The sequence below is a fragment of the Danio rerio genome, chromosome 3 (genome assembly GCF_052040795.2).
Source record: "Danio rerio strain M-AB ecotype USA chromosome 3, GRCz13ab, whole genome shotgun sequence".
Classification (NCBI taxonomy): Eukaryota; Metazoa; Chordata; class Actinopteri; order Cypriniformes; family Danionidae; genus Danio; species Danio rerio.
In genome coordinates, this window is record NC_141023.1 from 11,634,412 (window position 1) to 11,650,772 (window position 16,361).

Genomic DNA, 16,361 nt, shown 5'->3' on the forward strand with positions numbered 1-16,361 from the left:
GTACTCTCTGTGCTATCTGAATTTCACAATCCAAATGTCTGGTTTTGAATTTTAGAATTTTAAAAATTATTGACACACATAAATATGTAGGGGACGTTATCGACAACATGTTGACATTCCAACCTAACACCCAGGCTGTCTATAAAAAGTTCAACAAAGACTGAGGAAACTTAAATCATTTGGGGTTTGTACCTCTATGATGACAGTTTTATAAACAATTTATTAAATCCGTTTTATCTTTTTGCATTGTAGCTTGGTACGGTAATCTGAGTGTGTATGGAACAAAATCAATGCCTAAAGTCTTGAATTAAAAAGCTTGTTGAATATCACAAACTGAAAAAAATAATACACCGTATTAACAAGTTCTTGCATTTTAATGACTTGAATTCCAGGGTTTGTATTTTTAGGTCCTGAAATTTAACATATCTGTTTATTTAAGCTGTGAATATTTCAACGAAAAATATTTCAAACACGTTTTCATACTTAAAAATTCAATAATTCATATTCAATATTCAGATTTCACTTAAAAAATATTCAATACCCTTTAAAAATACGATGTATAATATTCAAAAGGTCATTTTCAGTTCATTTTATTTCAGTTCTAATATTCGCTTCCATAAATTCAGTGGATCAAATTCGACTGATAAAATTCAACATTACATCCGGGAACTGCAGGAGAAGCAATAGATTGCAGAGTGAAGATCGCCAGCTGCTCTAGCTTTCACCAGCAGGTGGAGATGGAGTAATGTAAGATTTTTTAACCCAGTAAACAGGCGAGAAAAGGCTAATAAAGGCAAAAAAAGTAGCATATAATTTTAATATCAATGCCTTGGACATTATAAATAATAAAAAGTATGAGTAAAATGAGTAAATGAGGTTTTAGTCATCTATATTTGCCCTTATGTAACGGAAGCCAGCTGGTGATCGCGTAAAGCTCACTCCTCGGATCCAGGGACAGACGTTGTTCTGCAATCTTATCGGAGCTTGTCTCCCATGCTGGCTCGTTACCTGCTCGGACCGGTGCGGTTACTTGCACATAAACCGTCTTTTGATGAATATGATGTTAAACATTGTCTATCTTTATTGACTCTTTCTTCCATAGACGCGAAGTATTATATTGACAGCTAAAGAATATAAACGTAAGAGAAACAGGAGAGGAAATATTATAATAATAATAATAATACAAAATAGATAAACATTGACAGGGCTAAGAACAATTACGAACAAAGATTTTCAAAACCAGAGAGATTTTATCAGGATGTCACAAAACAGTTTACTTGGAACTGTTAAACAGTGTTCAGGTATGATTTAAGGTTGGTTATGGATGGGGCGTCTAATTTAAAATAATTTAATATAATGTGCGAATGCATTAAAGGAGCGTCTTCAGTTATTATTTAAACGCAGCTATGTCAGGATTGGGATAGGTTATAATTTCATTATTTAAATTATGATTGTTAATATTATTATTTTATGACATGTATTTGGGCTATGTGCTTAAATAAGTCATCCGTGATTCTAAATTAATATTTCTATTTATCCTTTTTAGCTATCACTTTGCTATCGTCTTTCTCTTCTTTTTTTTTCGAATTTTTGGGGTTCTGCCACGGTTAAACGTTTGCAAAATGTCTTTAGTTTGTCCAGATTATCTTTTCCTCTAAAATAGAGACGAAGCAGAAGGAAAATGAATGAATTGATGAATGAATGAAATGATTGACGTTTTTATGCATGTGCGGTGCGACTTGCTCACGACAAAGTTGAACGAGTGGCCGCAAGCTCCGGTGGCCAGTCAGAGTCAGCGCCCCACAGCAAACTGATTAAGAGATGCTGGATGGCTGCCAATATATGATAGGAATTCTTCCAAAGTTTCAGATGATATCTGGGCTTGTGCATAATAATGTAAAATGAAAGTGAAAGTCATGACATTTGGCCAAGCACAAGAATAGCCTACAAGAGTGTTTCGATTATTATATTTATCATGACATATGTCATGCTTGGGCTTATATGAATAACACCTCGCTGTTTACCATTTCCGAAAGTGGAGCTGATGTCTGCGAGAAATTGCTTGTATAATTGTAAAAAGAGTGATGAATATTAATGGATTTCTTATATCTGTCATTTCTGATAATATAATTGATTAGTGTGAGCTTATGAGTTTCCAACACAGCAAAAATGCATCCAGAATCCTAAACCAATAACTTTGTCAAGCAAAAATTATGATTTTATAGGCTACTGATTTTTTTTTTTAAATAAGAAAAAAGAAACTATTAGCTACCCTAGCAATTGTTTATTTAAATATGATCATCTCAAAATATAAAATAAAAACATAATGGTTTGACTTTGTGAAATCATAAAACACACTTGCAGAAAAGAGTTAATAGAATAAATGAGCAAATACATTCTTTCCAGTAGATGGCGATTAATGCTCAGTAATAACCCATGAGGATGAACATTGAGCTGCTTTGCAGGAACCCCTCAACCACGCATGTCAAACCACGCATTATAAACATAATCTTATGAAACTAGCTGAAGTGACAACTACATTAAATTTAAACCAGTTTAAATAAGTTTATATGTTTAATAACTGCAAAAAAGATCAACATTGCTAATCATAAAATACAAACGGTCGCTGCAAAGTTATTAATAACGGTTTTCTCATTTAATAAAAACAAATTAAAGTCAGTTATAACTGCCTATTATCAAACCACAGGCGACTCATTTTATTACTTATCATTGGCTGCGACATTGACACTTTTGCGTTAATACCTTTTTCTCGCCTATAGGCTACATAACAATAAAACAATAATCTGGACAAACTAAGACATTTTGCAAACGTTTAACCATGGCAGAACCCCAAAAAATTAGAAAAAAGAAGAGAAAGACAGGCAGAGTGATAAAAAGGATAAATAGAAATATTAATTTAGAATTACAGATGACTTATTTAAGCGCAATAGGCCAAATAAATGTCATACCTAATAATATTAACAATCATAATAATAATTTAAATGATGAAAATGTATAACCTATCCCAATCCTGACATAGCTGCGTTTAAACAGCGCAAACATTACTCCTTATAGTTATGCCATATTAGACGGTTCTGTATGAATAACTGAAGACACTCCTTTAATGCATTCGCATGTTAAATTATTTTAAATTAGACGCCCCATCCATAACCAACCTTAAATCATACCTGAACACTGTTTAACAGTTCCAAGTAAACTGTTTTGTGACATCCTGATAAAATCTCTCTGGTTTTGAAAATCTTTGTTCGTAATTGTTCTTAGCCCTGTCAATGTTTATCTATTTTGTATTATTATTATTATAATATTTCCTCTCCTGTTTCTCTTACGTTTATATTCTTTAGCTGTCAATATAATACTTCGCGTCTATGGAAGAAAGAGTCAATAAAGATAGACAATGTTTAACATCATATTCATCAAAAGACGGTTTATGTGCAAGTAACCGCACCGGTCCGAGCAGGTAACGAGCCAGCATGGGAGACAAGCTCCGATAAGATTGCAGAACAACGTCTGTCCCTGGATCCGAGGAGTGAGCTTTACGCGATCACCAGCTGGCTTCCGTTACATAAGGGCAAATATAGATGACTAAAACCTCATTTACTCATTTTACTCATACTTTTTATTATTTATAATGTCCAAGGCATTGATATTAAAATTATATGCTACTTTTTGTGCCTTTATTAGCCTTTTTCTCGCCTGTTTACTGGGTTAAAAAATCTTACATTACTCCATCTCCACCTGCTGGTGAAAGCTAGAGCAGCTGGCGATCTTCACTCTGCAATCTATTGCTTCTCCTGCAGTTCCCGGATGTAATGTTGAATTTTATCAGTCGAATTTGATCCACTGAATTTATGGAAGCGAATATTAGAACTGAAATAAAATGAACTGAAAATGACCTTTTGAATATTATACATCGTATTTTTAAAATGTATTGAATATTTTTTAAGTGAAATCTGAATATTGAATATGAATTATTGAATTTTTAAGTATGAAAACGTGTTTGAAATATTTTTCGTTGAAATATTCACAGCTTAAATAAACAGATATGTTAAATTTCATGACCTAAAAATACAAACCCTGGAATTCAAGTCATTAAAATGCAAGAACTTGTTAATACGGTGTATTATTTTTTTCAGTTTGTGATATTCAACAAGCTTTTTAATTCAAGACTTTAGGCATTGATTTTGTTCCATAAGTGTGTCAAATAAGAACAGGTTGAGTAGCCTTGTGAAGGTGGCAGCAAGATCTTCAGTTTTAACCAAACTAGTCCAATGGTAATTTACCGTAATTATTTTTTAAGGGGAGATCAGGGTATCTTATGCACCCCGGATCACTCATTGAACTCTTTTCGTTTCAGCCGCTGCCATCCAGACGTCGTTTTAGAGTTCCTATTTGCAGGACACAGGAATTCTTTTATAATGGTGGCCATTTGGTCATTAAATGAGTCCAGGGGGAGGGAGATGCATCTAAAAAATGATGTATTGTATGTTGTGCGGTAATATTTTGGTAATGTGTACATGGAACTTTGCCTGTCTTATGGCACCTTGCTGCAATTTTAGTTTCCCTAAACGGGATAATAAAGTCTTTTCTTCATCTTGAGAACTTGAAGCTATATTTTTTACAAACTGGATATCTGCAGTCTAGGAACTCAGAGCAAGAGAAATCTGGGGCCTCATCATAATTCAGATGTATGAAACACTGCATACGCCGAATCACACGCATATTCTCTTTGTACATCCGAATGACCACGAAACTGAGCTCAACATGCACGAGCGCAAAACCCCTCCCTGCCTCCTGAATATGCTATGAATATGCTAATGACTCAACTTTGGCAAAACCAAACAAAAAAGCAATGGTAAAAGCAAACAAGAAGAGAAACTCTGAACAGAATGTTCGGAGGTAGACCGGAGATAAATGGTGTTATTTGCAAGTTTGTCCTCCGGAATTAATAACAAAAGAAAAAATTAGAGTGGGAGAGTTTAGCTGATGCGGTTAACACAGTTGGGTCTGAACATCGCACTGAGTGGATTAAAAAAGAAATAGTGCGATGTATAGGTGTAAAAGTTTGTAGTGTCTATAGCTGCGTGAGTGGCGTAGCTCGTAAAATGCATGGCAGCATGTTGACACGTTCGAGCATGAACTCGATTCGAATCCAGCGTCTGATGAACTCATTCTTCTTTTTCCCCCCGCTACATATCAGATTTTGCCTACTCTTCATCACGAGGACGACAAGTAGAAATCATTAATAAGTCTGTGCATCAAATTTTATTTGCACATTTATTGAAAGGAAATGTTTCTGATTCACGTATGCAAATTCATCTTCAGATGGCGCCTTTGTAGCAATGTGACCGCAGTCGATCGCTCTGATTACATTGGGCAAACTGGCCGCTGCAAATTGTGCTTTAATGTTTGGCTGGTCAACTGCATGGTATGGAAACCTTATATACCTGCTAGACACTTTGTAGTGCGCAATTTAACACTAACACTAATTTAACTGCCTCTAGGAGTCGCCAGTGGAAATAAAACAGACACACAAAAGAAATGCAAGTACGCCAGTGTTATGATTTATGTTTTTTTTTTTCTGTTTTTTTTTCACCCTCCTCTCCGTTTGCTCAACCCTAGGTTTCTTATTGATTTATTATTCTGTCCATCATCATTATGACGCTCTCCGGTTCCACCAATCCCAGGACGAGCCGCAAGTATTTAAAGCCCTGTCAGTCCAGTGTGTGGTGTGCGCCCTGCCTCGGCGTACCCTTTGTGCTCCACGCAATTTGTTTGTGCAAATGCTTCGTCTATTTTGTGATCTCTCAGTTACTGTGATAATTCGAGTTGCTTGTTGAACTTTGTTGGCTTTAAGTAACATATGATGATGGTTGTGTGATACTAAACTAAAATTTAACGGACTTATCCGGTTTGTTTTGTTTTAGTTTAGATTGATGTTTTGTTAGATTAGTTTGAGTGTTTTGCCACCCGTGTATTTTTGAGTTTTGTAGTTTGATTAGTTTAGTTCGTGTGTCGTACACATTGAAGATCTCGGTTTTTATTTGTGTTTCTTTTTGACGCCTAGTTTAGACATTAGATTTAAGGATTGTTTTGTTTTGTTAATTTCTTTGATTTGGCTTACACTTGTTGTTCTTGTTTAAAGATAATAATTATAAATGTTTGTTTGTTTGTTTTTTCTCCCCCATTTATTATTGTTACATGTTTCAATTCAATTATTGAGTAAAAGCTTTAAATGAGAGTAACTGAACCTTGCCTCATTATTGATCTGCGCACACATTACACCTGTCTCACTTAAATGTTACAGCATCCCACTTTAACATCATAAAACACGTAACAGCCAGGCATGATGTTGGCGTGGACCAGCACACATTCCCACGTTCATTTCATCGTTAGTAAATCCAAACATGAGCATGAAACCTGGTGTACGCAAAGTTTTTGTGCGTATGCAGGGTTGATACATGAGGCCCCTAAAGTTTGAAAGCACGGCTATAAAAATCTGCTATAAACAAGGCTATAAAAATTTAAGGTTCTCTTAAATTTCGGATGATCAATATTTGAGTTAAGAAAGTCAAATTCAAAATCATTTTAATGGCATATAATATTCAGTTTTATTAAATTACGATTGTCAATAATTCAAATGAACACAATTCAATTAAATGATGTTATATTTTAAGCTTTAAGCTGTATCTTTTGTGTTTAATAGTAGAAAGAAACTCATGAAACCACATAGGGTGATCAAACTTTCATTTTTGGGTGAACTGCCCCTTTAAGACAGGTTAAAGTCGACCATAGATATATACACTAGATGTCGCCTGGCCTATTGTTGTCTATTGGACGGAATGCGTCAATAGCGCCGCCATCTTGCTACAGGGTAGCGCTCCTTTGAAATGAATGCGGGACCAAGGTACAGTAGAGGACCATGCAAAGCCAGAGATATACACATATATCTGTGATCGGGAGTTTTCCTGGATGTTAGTATGTAATTTTTTTTTCTAATTACGAAAATTATAATTTTACATCACTTTTCTACATTGATGGATCAGTGACCGCACGGGCATTCCTGACAAAAAGCTTGTGTTTGTGTGTACAGAAATGTACTATTCACCCTCCCTGTTAAATTTAATCTAATCCGTGTCCTGAAACACAGCTCCTCTTCTGCTTTCACTTCTCATACTGACGGAGAGAGCGATTCGTTTGTGAATTAATCCCCCCAACGACTCTTTCACTAACGTTGGGCGACAATAATACAAGTTTCTGGCAGCGCAGCATCTCGTTGTCATATTTCTTTTGCATTGTTTGCTGATTTTATTCAACAAAACTAGCATAAGCCGAGTGTTTAGTGCGAGTTGGAGCTGCTTTGCCTTATGGTGAATGCAGTAAGTGACTGTTATCATCAATAACGTTACCTGATTAGCACAAAAGTTCAGAACATTCAAAAACAGAAAAAAACATAATATTACCTATAAAATGTTCTGCCTTTGTGCTTTGTTTTCTTTGTTTGCTCGTTACTACACCCGTAGACAGCGCTAAAGTCCCGCATCTTCACGTAATAACACTGTCTTGACTAGTGCGGTTGAATGATATTTGTCCTAGGAGCACTGTACCAATGTGGCGGCGCTATTGACGCATGCTCAGGGTCCCTATGCAATATCTAATTTATATATCTATGAAAGTCGACAACATTTCTCACCATCTTGTCCTTGCTTTGCTTTGCACCTTTGACTGGTACCGTCTGAGTGACTTTCATGATCTCAACAGGCCAAAATCTGCATTGGGCAATCCTGCGGGACAGGCTAAGCAAAGGAAAACCGCAGTCTTAATTGAGGAACATGAATATAACGATTCGAGTATTGACAATATAATGTCGAGCGCATTGATTAAAAGAGGTATTTTCTCACCTGGCCACACCTCCTGCATCAATAAAGCAACGGCGGGCTGTATCCCAGCTCACCCTTTTCTGATTACACTCGGCATCTGCTCTGAAATCCTTGTCCTGAGACACACACAGATCAATATAGTGAGGTTATTCCTTTCACATCCATCAAATGTAGTGGTCATTAAAGGCTCAGTTCACCTCTATGTCAGTAAGGTCTCCGTGATCCATGTCTGTGGGTTCTGCATCAATATAAAGGCCCTGGATAACCTCGGCCCCAGGAGCAAGAAGAGGCCCCAAAGGCCATTTCTTGGGTCTTGGCAGTGGCTCCTTCTCACCACCCGTTTTTAAGACACCATTGGAGAATGATAAGATTTGTTCTTTCTGTTAACAACGATAAGGGATGTCAGACTTTTTATACTAGGCAGTATTCAGCTTTAAATCATGCTGTATTGTATATGTAAAATAATAAACATTTTAAACATGCACTACCAATCTAAGATCTGGATTTGCTTAGATTTTTTAATGTGTTAGAAAATTCTCTTATGCCTACTAATGCTGGGTTCACACCTAATGCAATGTTTTTTTGTTTTGCATACTGCAAAATTTCAAGTTTTATTCTTTTAAACTTGTATGGGAGACGTGATTGTGGCAAATTGCATGCATTTGTTGTAAATACATTGTGTATTTTGCAGAATTTGTAATGAAATCTCAAGAATTGTGTTGTTTCTGCTCATTTCTAATAGGTCGTCTGTAATATTTTTGAGTGTATTAATAAATTACTTGAAGTGCACTACACTTGTCTCTTACAGTGGCTGAGACGGGCATCTGCAGGGCAGCTACATAGCTGGATGGAGGAGTGGAGGCAGGATTCCAGACCTCAGGAACAGAATACGCCGCCTCTACCGTGACCATCAGCACATTCGAGTCCGAGCGCTGGGCATCAGAGAGCAACGGCTCTGAAACGCTCACAGTTACATCAAGTGTGGTCTTTACCTGGAAACAAACAAAATGTATTGGCCTGGGGTGTATTCACGAAAGCAGGTTACCGTATGCGTGTATACATAGGGTAATTTAATAAGAATACAACAACTTTGAAAATCTGTATTCAATCAAAGAAACACGATTGAACCTTGTTAATCAATGTGATTAACAAGTGGTTTTTTTTTTCAGCAGTAGAAAACGTGTTTATAGATGTTCAATATGACCCCTCCACACACTCAAGTGACATCAACCCGAAAGTTATGGTATTATATATATATATATATATATATATATATATATATATATATATATATATATATATATATATATATATATATATATATATATATATATATATATACACCAGTTCTGTCTGGTTCTCAAATCTGATTGGCTGATAGCTTTGCGATATTCTGTAATATCAGAACTCCTACAGCCTCTTTACCCTTTGTGTATTACTCCGCCCACATACAGCCAGCAAAAAGCAGACACTACAGATCTAAAGTTTAAAAGATGCTTACTCATCTGTTTAACTGTCAGCTTATGATTTGAATCCGGAAGATAGTAGTACCTCATACAAAAGGGTTTTTGAGACTCTCCATGTTTGATTTTGTTTTTATATACACAATTATGCCGTCAAACTGTTGTATAAACGCAATATCACACGAGTAGCAGTGCGATATTGTTGTATATCGGCACTGGTGGGAGGCGTGCATTGGCATAACGTGGTGCGTTATACTGCTCATATATATGTATTTACACACACACACACACACACACACACAGACACACACACACATAATTATTATCACCCCAAGGTTTTCTCAACGCATTTCTAAACATAATAGTTTTAATAACTAATTTAATTATTTTATCTTTGCCATGATGACAGCACATATTATTTCACTAGATATTTTTCAAGTTAATACTATTGAGCTTAAAGTGACATTTAAAGGCTTAACTAGGTTAATTAGGCAAGTTAGAGTAATTAGGCAAGTCTTTTTTTAATGATGGTTTGTTCTGTAAACAATAAAAAAAAAATCTTGCTTACGAGGGCTGATAATATTGACCTTAAACTAGTTTAATAAAAAATGAACTGCTTTTGTTCTAGCCGATATAAAACAAATAAGTATTTCTTCAGAAGAAAGAATATTATAAGAAAAACTGTAAGAAAATTCTCAAAATTATAATTTGGGAAATATTTGAAAAAATAAAATCGTAAAAGGGCTAATAATTTTGACCTCAACTGTATAGGTTTTTGTAAGTTCTCAATAAATTTTTTTTAATAAAATATTGTTTATTTGTACTGTTATTTAGTTTATTTGTATCGTGTGTGTGTGTGTGTGTGTGTGTGTGTGTGTGTGTATAAACATATACATACATACATACATACATACCTGTACACATGCATATCATTTGTATCTAACAAACATTATAATTATTGTTCATAATAAATAAAACAATCTAAGATTTAGAATAAATATTTAAAAAGTACCACCAATAGGGGGCGAAAAGCTGTAATTTGAATAGACATTTAACATAAAAAAAGTGTGGCAAGGTGCTTTTTGGAATTTTTGCTCTGTAAGGAAGTTAATGTTAATTACTATTCATTCATTTATTTTCCTTCGGCTTAGTCTTTACATTCATCAGGGATCGACACAGTTGAATAAACCACTAACGTATCCAGCATATGTTTTATGCAGCGGATGCCCTTCCAGCTGCAGCCTATCATTTGTAAACATCCATTCACACTCATTTACATACACACTATGGACAATTTAGCTTACCAAATTCACCTATACCACATGTGTTTAGACTGTGGGGGAAACTGGAGCACCCGGAGGAAACCCACATTAACATGAGGAGAACATGCAAACTTCACACAGAAATGCTAACGGACCCAGCAGAGGCTCGATCCAGCAACCTTCTTGCTGTGAGGTGACATCGTTACCCACAGCGCTGCCGTGCACTATTTAAAGGTATTAAATTCGGATACAGCCAATAACTTACTTTTGTGCCATCTTCACGTAAGGCAACATCAGCTGGAGATCCAGTCACGGCATGAAGGAGCACAGTGGAGGAGAAGTTACATTGACCTAGAATAAGATATCAAACATGAGGATCAATAATAATGTGTTAAGTTTAAATGAAAGGATTAAAATGCAATGGTTTAACCTCGTAGCAGAGGCAACAGGTCCACACTGGCTTGTCCTAATGCAGCGGTTTTCTCTTCTTTTTGTTTTTTCTCTTTTGGTAGGATCTCAAGCACTGTCACTGAGGATAAACATACATTTCTGCTTACATTTGCCGTGAATAATTAAACTGTATGACACTTTGCTTAATAGGTGTAAAGGCTGTAGTATACATGAATGGATGGATAAATACAAATAGATGGAAAAATAGTTAATTAAATGTTGTATTTAAATTACAGTTTAGATGCAAAAGCCTGTAAGTGCTGTCTGAAATTGTCTTGTGAAAAGATGTTTCTTAAGCTCCTAAGTATATGTAACAGGTTATGTCACATTAAATGCAATTAAAATAAGCAAATTGAAATGATAATTTTTGAAGATGGCACTAAATATATATATATATATATATATATATATATATATATATATATATATATATATATATATATATATATATATATATATATATATAATTATATATAAATATGTAAATGTAAATGTAATGTAATGTGTATTTATATAGCGCATTTATTGTGTATGGCAATACACCCAAAGCGCTTCACAATCATGAGGGGGGTCTCTTCACACCCCCACCAGTGTGCAGCATCCACTTGGATGATGCGACGGCTGCCACAGGACAACGGCGCCAGTGCGCTCACCACACACCAGCTATTGGTGGAGTGGAGAGACAGTTATAGAGCCAATTCGGTGGAGAGGGGATGATTGGGAGGCCATGATCGTAAGGGCCGATAGAGGGACTTTGGCCAGGACACCGGGGTTACACCCCTGCCCTTTCACGAGAAGTGCCATGGGATTTTTAATGACCACAGAGAGTCAGGACCTCGGTTTAACGTCTCATCCGAAAGACGGCGCCCACTGACAGTTTTAGTGTCCCCTTCACTTTTACTGGGGCATTAGGACTCACACAGACCACAGGTTGAGCGGCCCCTGCTGGCCTCACTAACACCACTTCCAACAGCAACCTAGTGTTCCCTAGTGGTCTCCCATCCAGGTACTGACCAGGCTCAGCCCTGCTTAGCTTCAGTGAGTAACCGGTCTTGGGCTGCAGGGTGACATGGCTGTGGCCATAATATATATATATATCCTACCTGACAAAAGTCTTGTTGCTTATCCAAGTTTTAGGAACAACAAATAATACTTCTAGTTGATCATTTGGTATAAGAAGTGGCTTACTGTATATGAAAGGCAAAGGCCTCTAGATTAAGCTTATTTAATCAAAATAAAATATGATCATGCCTTGATTTTTAATTATTTTATTAAAACAGTAAGGTCTGACCTTGCTTAGACAAAAGTCTTGTACCTTAACAGAAATAATATACAGTATGGAATATCTAGTCATGATGCAGTGAAAAAAGAATTCATATTGTGTATGACTCCCATGAGCTTGCATCCATACATCTCTGCAATGACTCAAAGAAATCATTAATAAAGTCATCTGGAATGGCAAAGAACTTTCAGAGTTCATCAAGATTCATCTTCAAAGCCTCCTCAGCGCATCCTCAGATGCTCAATAATGTTCATATCATGTGACTGGGCTGGCCAATCCTGGAGCACCTTGACTTTCTTTCCTTTCAAGAACTGTGATGTAGAGAAAAGTCCATTTAAGGCAAGTCATTTTACTTGGCAGTGAAATGTGGGACTCTCAGGCCTCATATAGGCAGTATGCTCGGGCATTCTGTTTGAATGGGGAAACATCAAACTCTCTAAAACTACTTGCCAAGCTTACAATTTAATTTCATATTGCGAATACCTATTAAAATTAAACAATAGTTGTCTATTTTGTTTAATTTCTAAATGTTCGTATGACACAAAATCTGCAGAGTCACGTCTGGTCAAGCCTCTCCCTTGAAGATTTGTCATTCTATAACGATCGCTGATTGGCTTCTGTACTAGAAGGCGGGACTTCATTTGCCATATAGCGATCACTGATTGGCTTCTGTACTAGAAGGCGGGGCTTCATTCACCATATAGCAATCACTGATTGGCTTCTGTACTAGAAAGCGAGGCTTTATTCGCCATATTGACAGTTACACTTTTCCCCATTCAAAAGTATACGAGTGACATGTCTTGTGTATTCTGTAGTCTTTATGTAGAGGCTGAAGTATGAGAAGGAGTGCTATCCTGCTATTAAATTTATTATTAAATATATATCAAATTTAAACCTTAACTAATTCCTAGATTCGATCTAATATATCCATCAATTCAAGTAATCTTTCAAGTAATCATAAATAATAATAATAATTATAATAATAAATTAGTAAAACAAAGAAACAAACACAAAACAAAACTGTATGAATGTTTAACCTTTTATTTTTAATCCTTTTAGGCAAAGAAAAATACATAGCAACTTTATTGATACTGAATACATTATAATATATATTTACATATTTTATGTCAAAAAAGTGGCATAGTCTTTTAATAACCCGCAATATTTTTCTAATATTTCAATGAGTGTGCTACAAAGGCTTCATACTCACATATGACAGGTTTATGTGCCACATCATCAAGTGTGTGTGCAACTTCTGAGCATTCGAAACTACAGGTGAAGTTGTAAACCACATCTTTGTCCACAGGAACGTCCAGTTTTTGTGAGTCTCCCAGAACACATCCATTAAACTCCACCCGAATAAAACTGAGACACGAATCGGTCCTGCTGCCTTTCTGAAATGACCACAAATGAGTGGATAAGATAAGATTTTAAATAAGATTTTAAAATAAGATTTTACTTATTATAGCAGTAAATCACATAGCAATAAATACAGTACTTTGCAAGAATATATGAGAACAGATCTCTCTTTTAAATTCATATTTTTTATAGGATACTTTACAATGTTATATTTGTGCATATACTGTACATTAGAATAGTCAGTACTGAAGCCAAGTCTAGAACTTATCCAACAAAATAACTTACCATTATGGTCCAATCATTAGTACACTAGAATGCATATGTTAGGGAAAATATTCAAAAAAAAATATTATAAGAGGAAAAATATATATTAAATTTAGTTGAAATTTTATAGTTTGCATTTTTTTCTCAATATTTCGCTTGAATTTAATTGTATTATCTTTCTATTTCTAAAACTTTTTGGTGACTAAAATATTTTTAAATACATATATCTGTTTAACAAATCTGTTTTGTTCAAATGCACCAAATATACTTTACCTATAGTCACTGAGAAATGTATAAAATATTAATTTTCAAAATGGGATGTACTCATTTATGCTGAGCACTGTATATAATATACAACAGCTATTTTACTACAGTAAAATCATTTTTTAAATCTATAATAATTAATAAAGAGTGTATTATTTAAAAAGATTGCAAGGGACTTTCAGAATCTTTTTTATTTATGTATTTATTTATTGATTAAAAACAAAAGTATTAGCCCACAATTGCTTCAGATTTGTTGGCTGCACATTCGTCATGTGAATCTCCCATTCCACCACATCCCAAAGGTGCTCTATTGGATTAAGTTCTAGTGACTGTGGAGGCCATTTGAATACAGTGAATCCATTGTCATGTTCAAGAAACCAGCCTGAGAGGATTCACACTTTATTACATGGTGCATTATCCTGCTGGAAGTAGCCATCAGAAGACGGTACAGAGTGATTATAAAGGGATGGACATGGTCATCAACAATACTCAGGTAGACTGTGGCATTGACACGAATCACACAATTGACTTAATTGGTACTAATGGGGCCAAAGTGTGCCAAGAAAATATCCCTCCACTATTACACCACCACCAGCAGCCTGATCAATTGATACAATGGATGGATGCATACAATAATGTTGTTGACGCCAAATTCTGACCCTACCATCTGAATGTCGCAGCGGAAATTGAGACTCGGCAGACCAGGCAATGTTTTTCCAATCTTCTATTGTCCAATTTTGGTGAGCCTGAGTGAACTGAAGCCTCTGTTTCTTGTTCTTAGCTGACAAGATAGTGGCACCTGTTCTTCTGCTGCTGTAGCCCATCCGCCTCAAGGTTGGACGATGTGTTGCATTCAGAGATACTCAGAGATTTTCTTTTTTTCTGACCTTTCTCTGTAAACCTTAGAGATGGTTGTGTGGTAAAATCCCAGTAGATCAACAGTTTCTGAAATAATCAGACTAGCCCTTCTGGCACCAACAACCATGCCACATTCAAAGTCACTTAAATCACCTTTCTTCCCCATTCTGATGCTCAGTTTGAACTGCAGCAGATTGTCTGACCATGCCTACATGCCTAAATGCATTGAGTTGCTACCATGTGGCTGATATACCTAATAAAGTGGCCGTGAGTGTATTACTATATAAGTATTAGAAACTCCAAGAGTTCAGTCAAAGCAGGGTGAATCTGCCTTCAGCCACTACGCCCCTCGCTGCTGGAATCAGCTTCCAGAAATGATCAGATGTGCTCCAACATTAGGCACATTCAATTCGAGACTGAAAACACATCTGTTTAGCTGTGCCTTTACTGAATGAGCACTGTGCTAAGCCCGACAGATTGCACTATTATGTTTTTATAACCTATTTTAACTAGTTTTAATTTGTTTTTATCTGTTTTTATTCATTTTTATTGTCTGCATTTTATGTTTCTAAACTTGCCTTTTTTATTCCTGTGTATGTAAAGCACTTTGAATTGCCACTGTGTATGAAATGTGCTATAAAAATAAACTTGCCTTGCCTGCCTATATTAAAAGAGGGCTAATTATATATATATATATATATATATATATATATATATATATATATATATATATATATATATATATATATATATATATATATATATATATATATATATCATTAAAACAGATTCTGAAAGAAAATTATTGATACAAGTGGTGGCTCATGAAAATAAATTATTTTAATTAATTAATAATTGTTAATTATTTTATTACTACATTGTGCTACAGTTTTATTGTGAAATCAAATAACACACTTCTACCCGAGTAAAGTAATAGTAACATTTAAAGAAAGAGTTTGAAACCAACACCAACACATTAACCCTGATATAAAGCCTTATGAAAACTAGCTTCGCTTGTGATTACTGTTTTTAATTTCACGCTAAAATGTTAAAGATATTTTAACTGACTGTAATGATTTCTTACCAAACGACTAGCCGACATTACAGTGACCTGCACAGCCACAGCTCTCCCGAACTCTCTGTTATTCTCCATGTTAAAAAAAAAACAAGCTAATTCAGTTTCTCCTCACCACTAAACAACTGTTGCTCAACGAGCTTGTTTCCATAGCAACGATGCACAGTGTAGGTCTCGCGATACGTG

At 35.5% G+C, this 16,361-nt stretch overlaps 2 protein-coding genes across 7 annotated transcripts in view; both read right to left on the bottom strand.

The window, feature by feature from the left end:
• The window catches only part of cfap70 (cilia and flagella associated protein 70), a 68,412-nt gene extending 52,083 nt beyond the window's left edge, over positions 1-16,329 (bottom strand). For all 6 annotated transcript variants that reach the window (XR_015480464.1, XR_015480463.1, XM_087243971.1 and 3 more), the window contains exons 1-8: positions 16,185-16,329; positions 13,566-13,749; positions 11,054-11,152; positions 10,889-10,974; positions 8,705-8,890; positions 8,096-8,278; positions 7,920-8,014; positions 7,712-7,814 (exon numbers count right to left, since the gene is read on the bottom strand). Coding sequence is in view for 4 of the 6 variants with exons in the window: in XM_087243971.1 (XP_087100097.1) it covers positions 7,712-7,814; positions 7,920-8,014; positions 8,096-8,278; positions 8,705-8,890; positions 10,889-10,974; positions 11,054-11,152; positions 13,566-13,749; positions 16,185-16,253 (1,005 nt within the window). In the remaining 2 variants the exon portion in view is untranslated. The remainder of the gene's footprint in view (positions 1-7,711; positions 7,815-7,919; positions 8,015-8,095; positions 8,279-8,704; positions 8,891-10,888; positions 10,975-11,053; positions 11,153-13,565; positions 13,750-16,184) is intronic.
• The window catches only part of pdgfab (platelet-derived growth factor alpha polypeptide b), a 679,118-nt gene that overhangs the window by 161,952 nt on the left and 500,805 nt on the right, over positions 1-16,361 (bottom strand). The gene's annotated exons all lie outside the window — the stretch shown is intronic.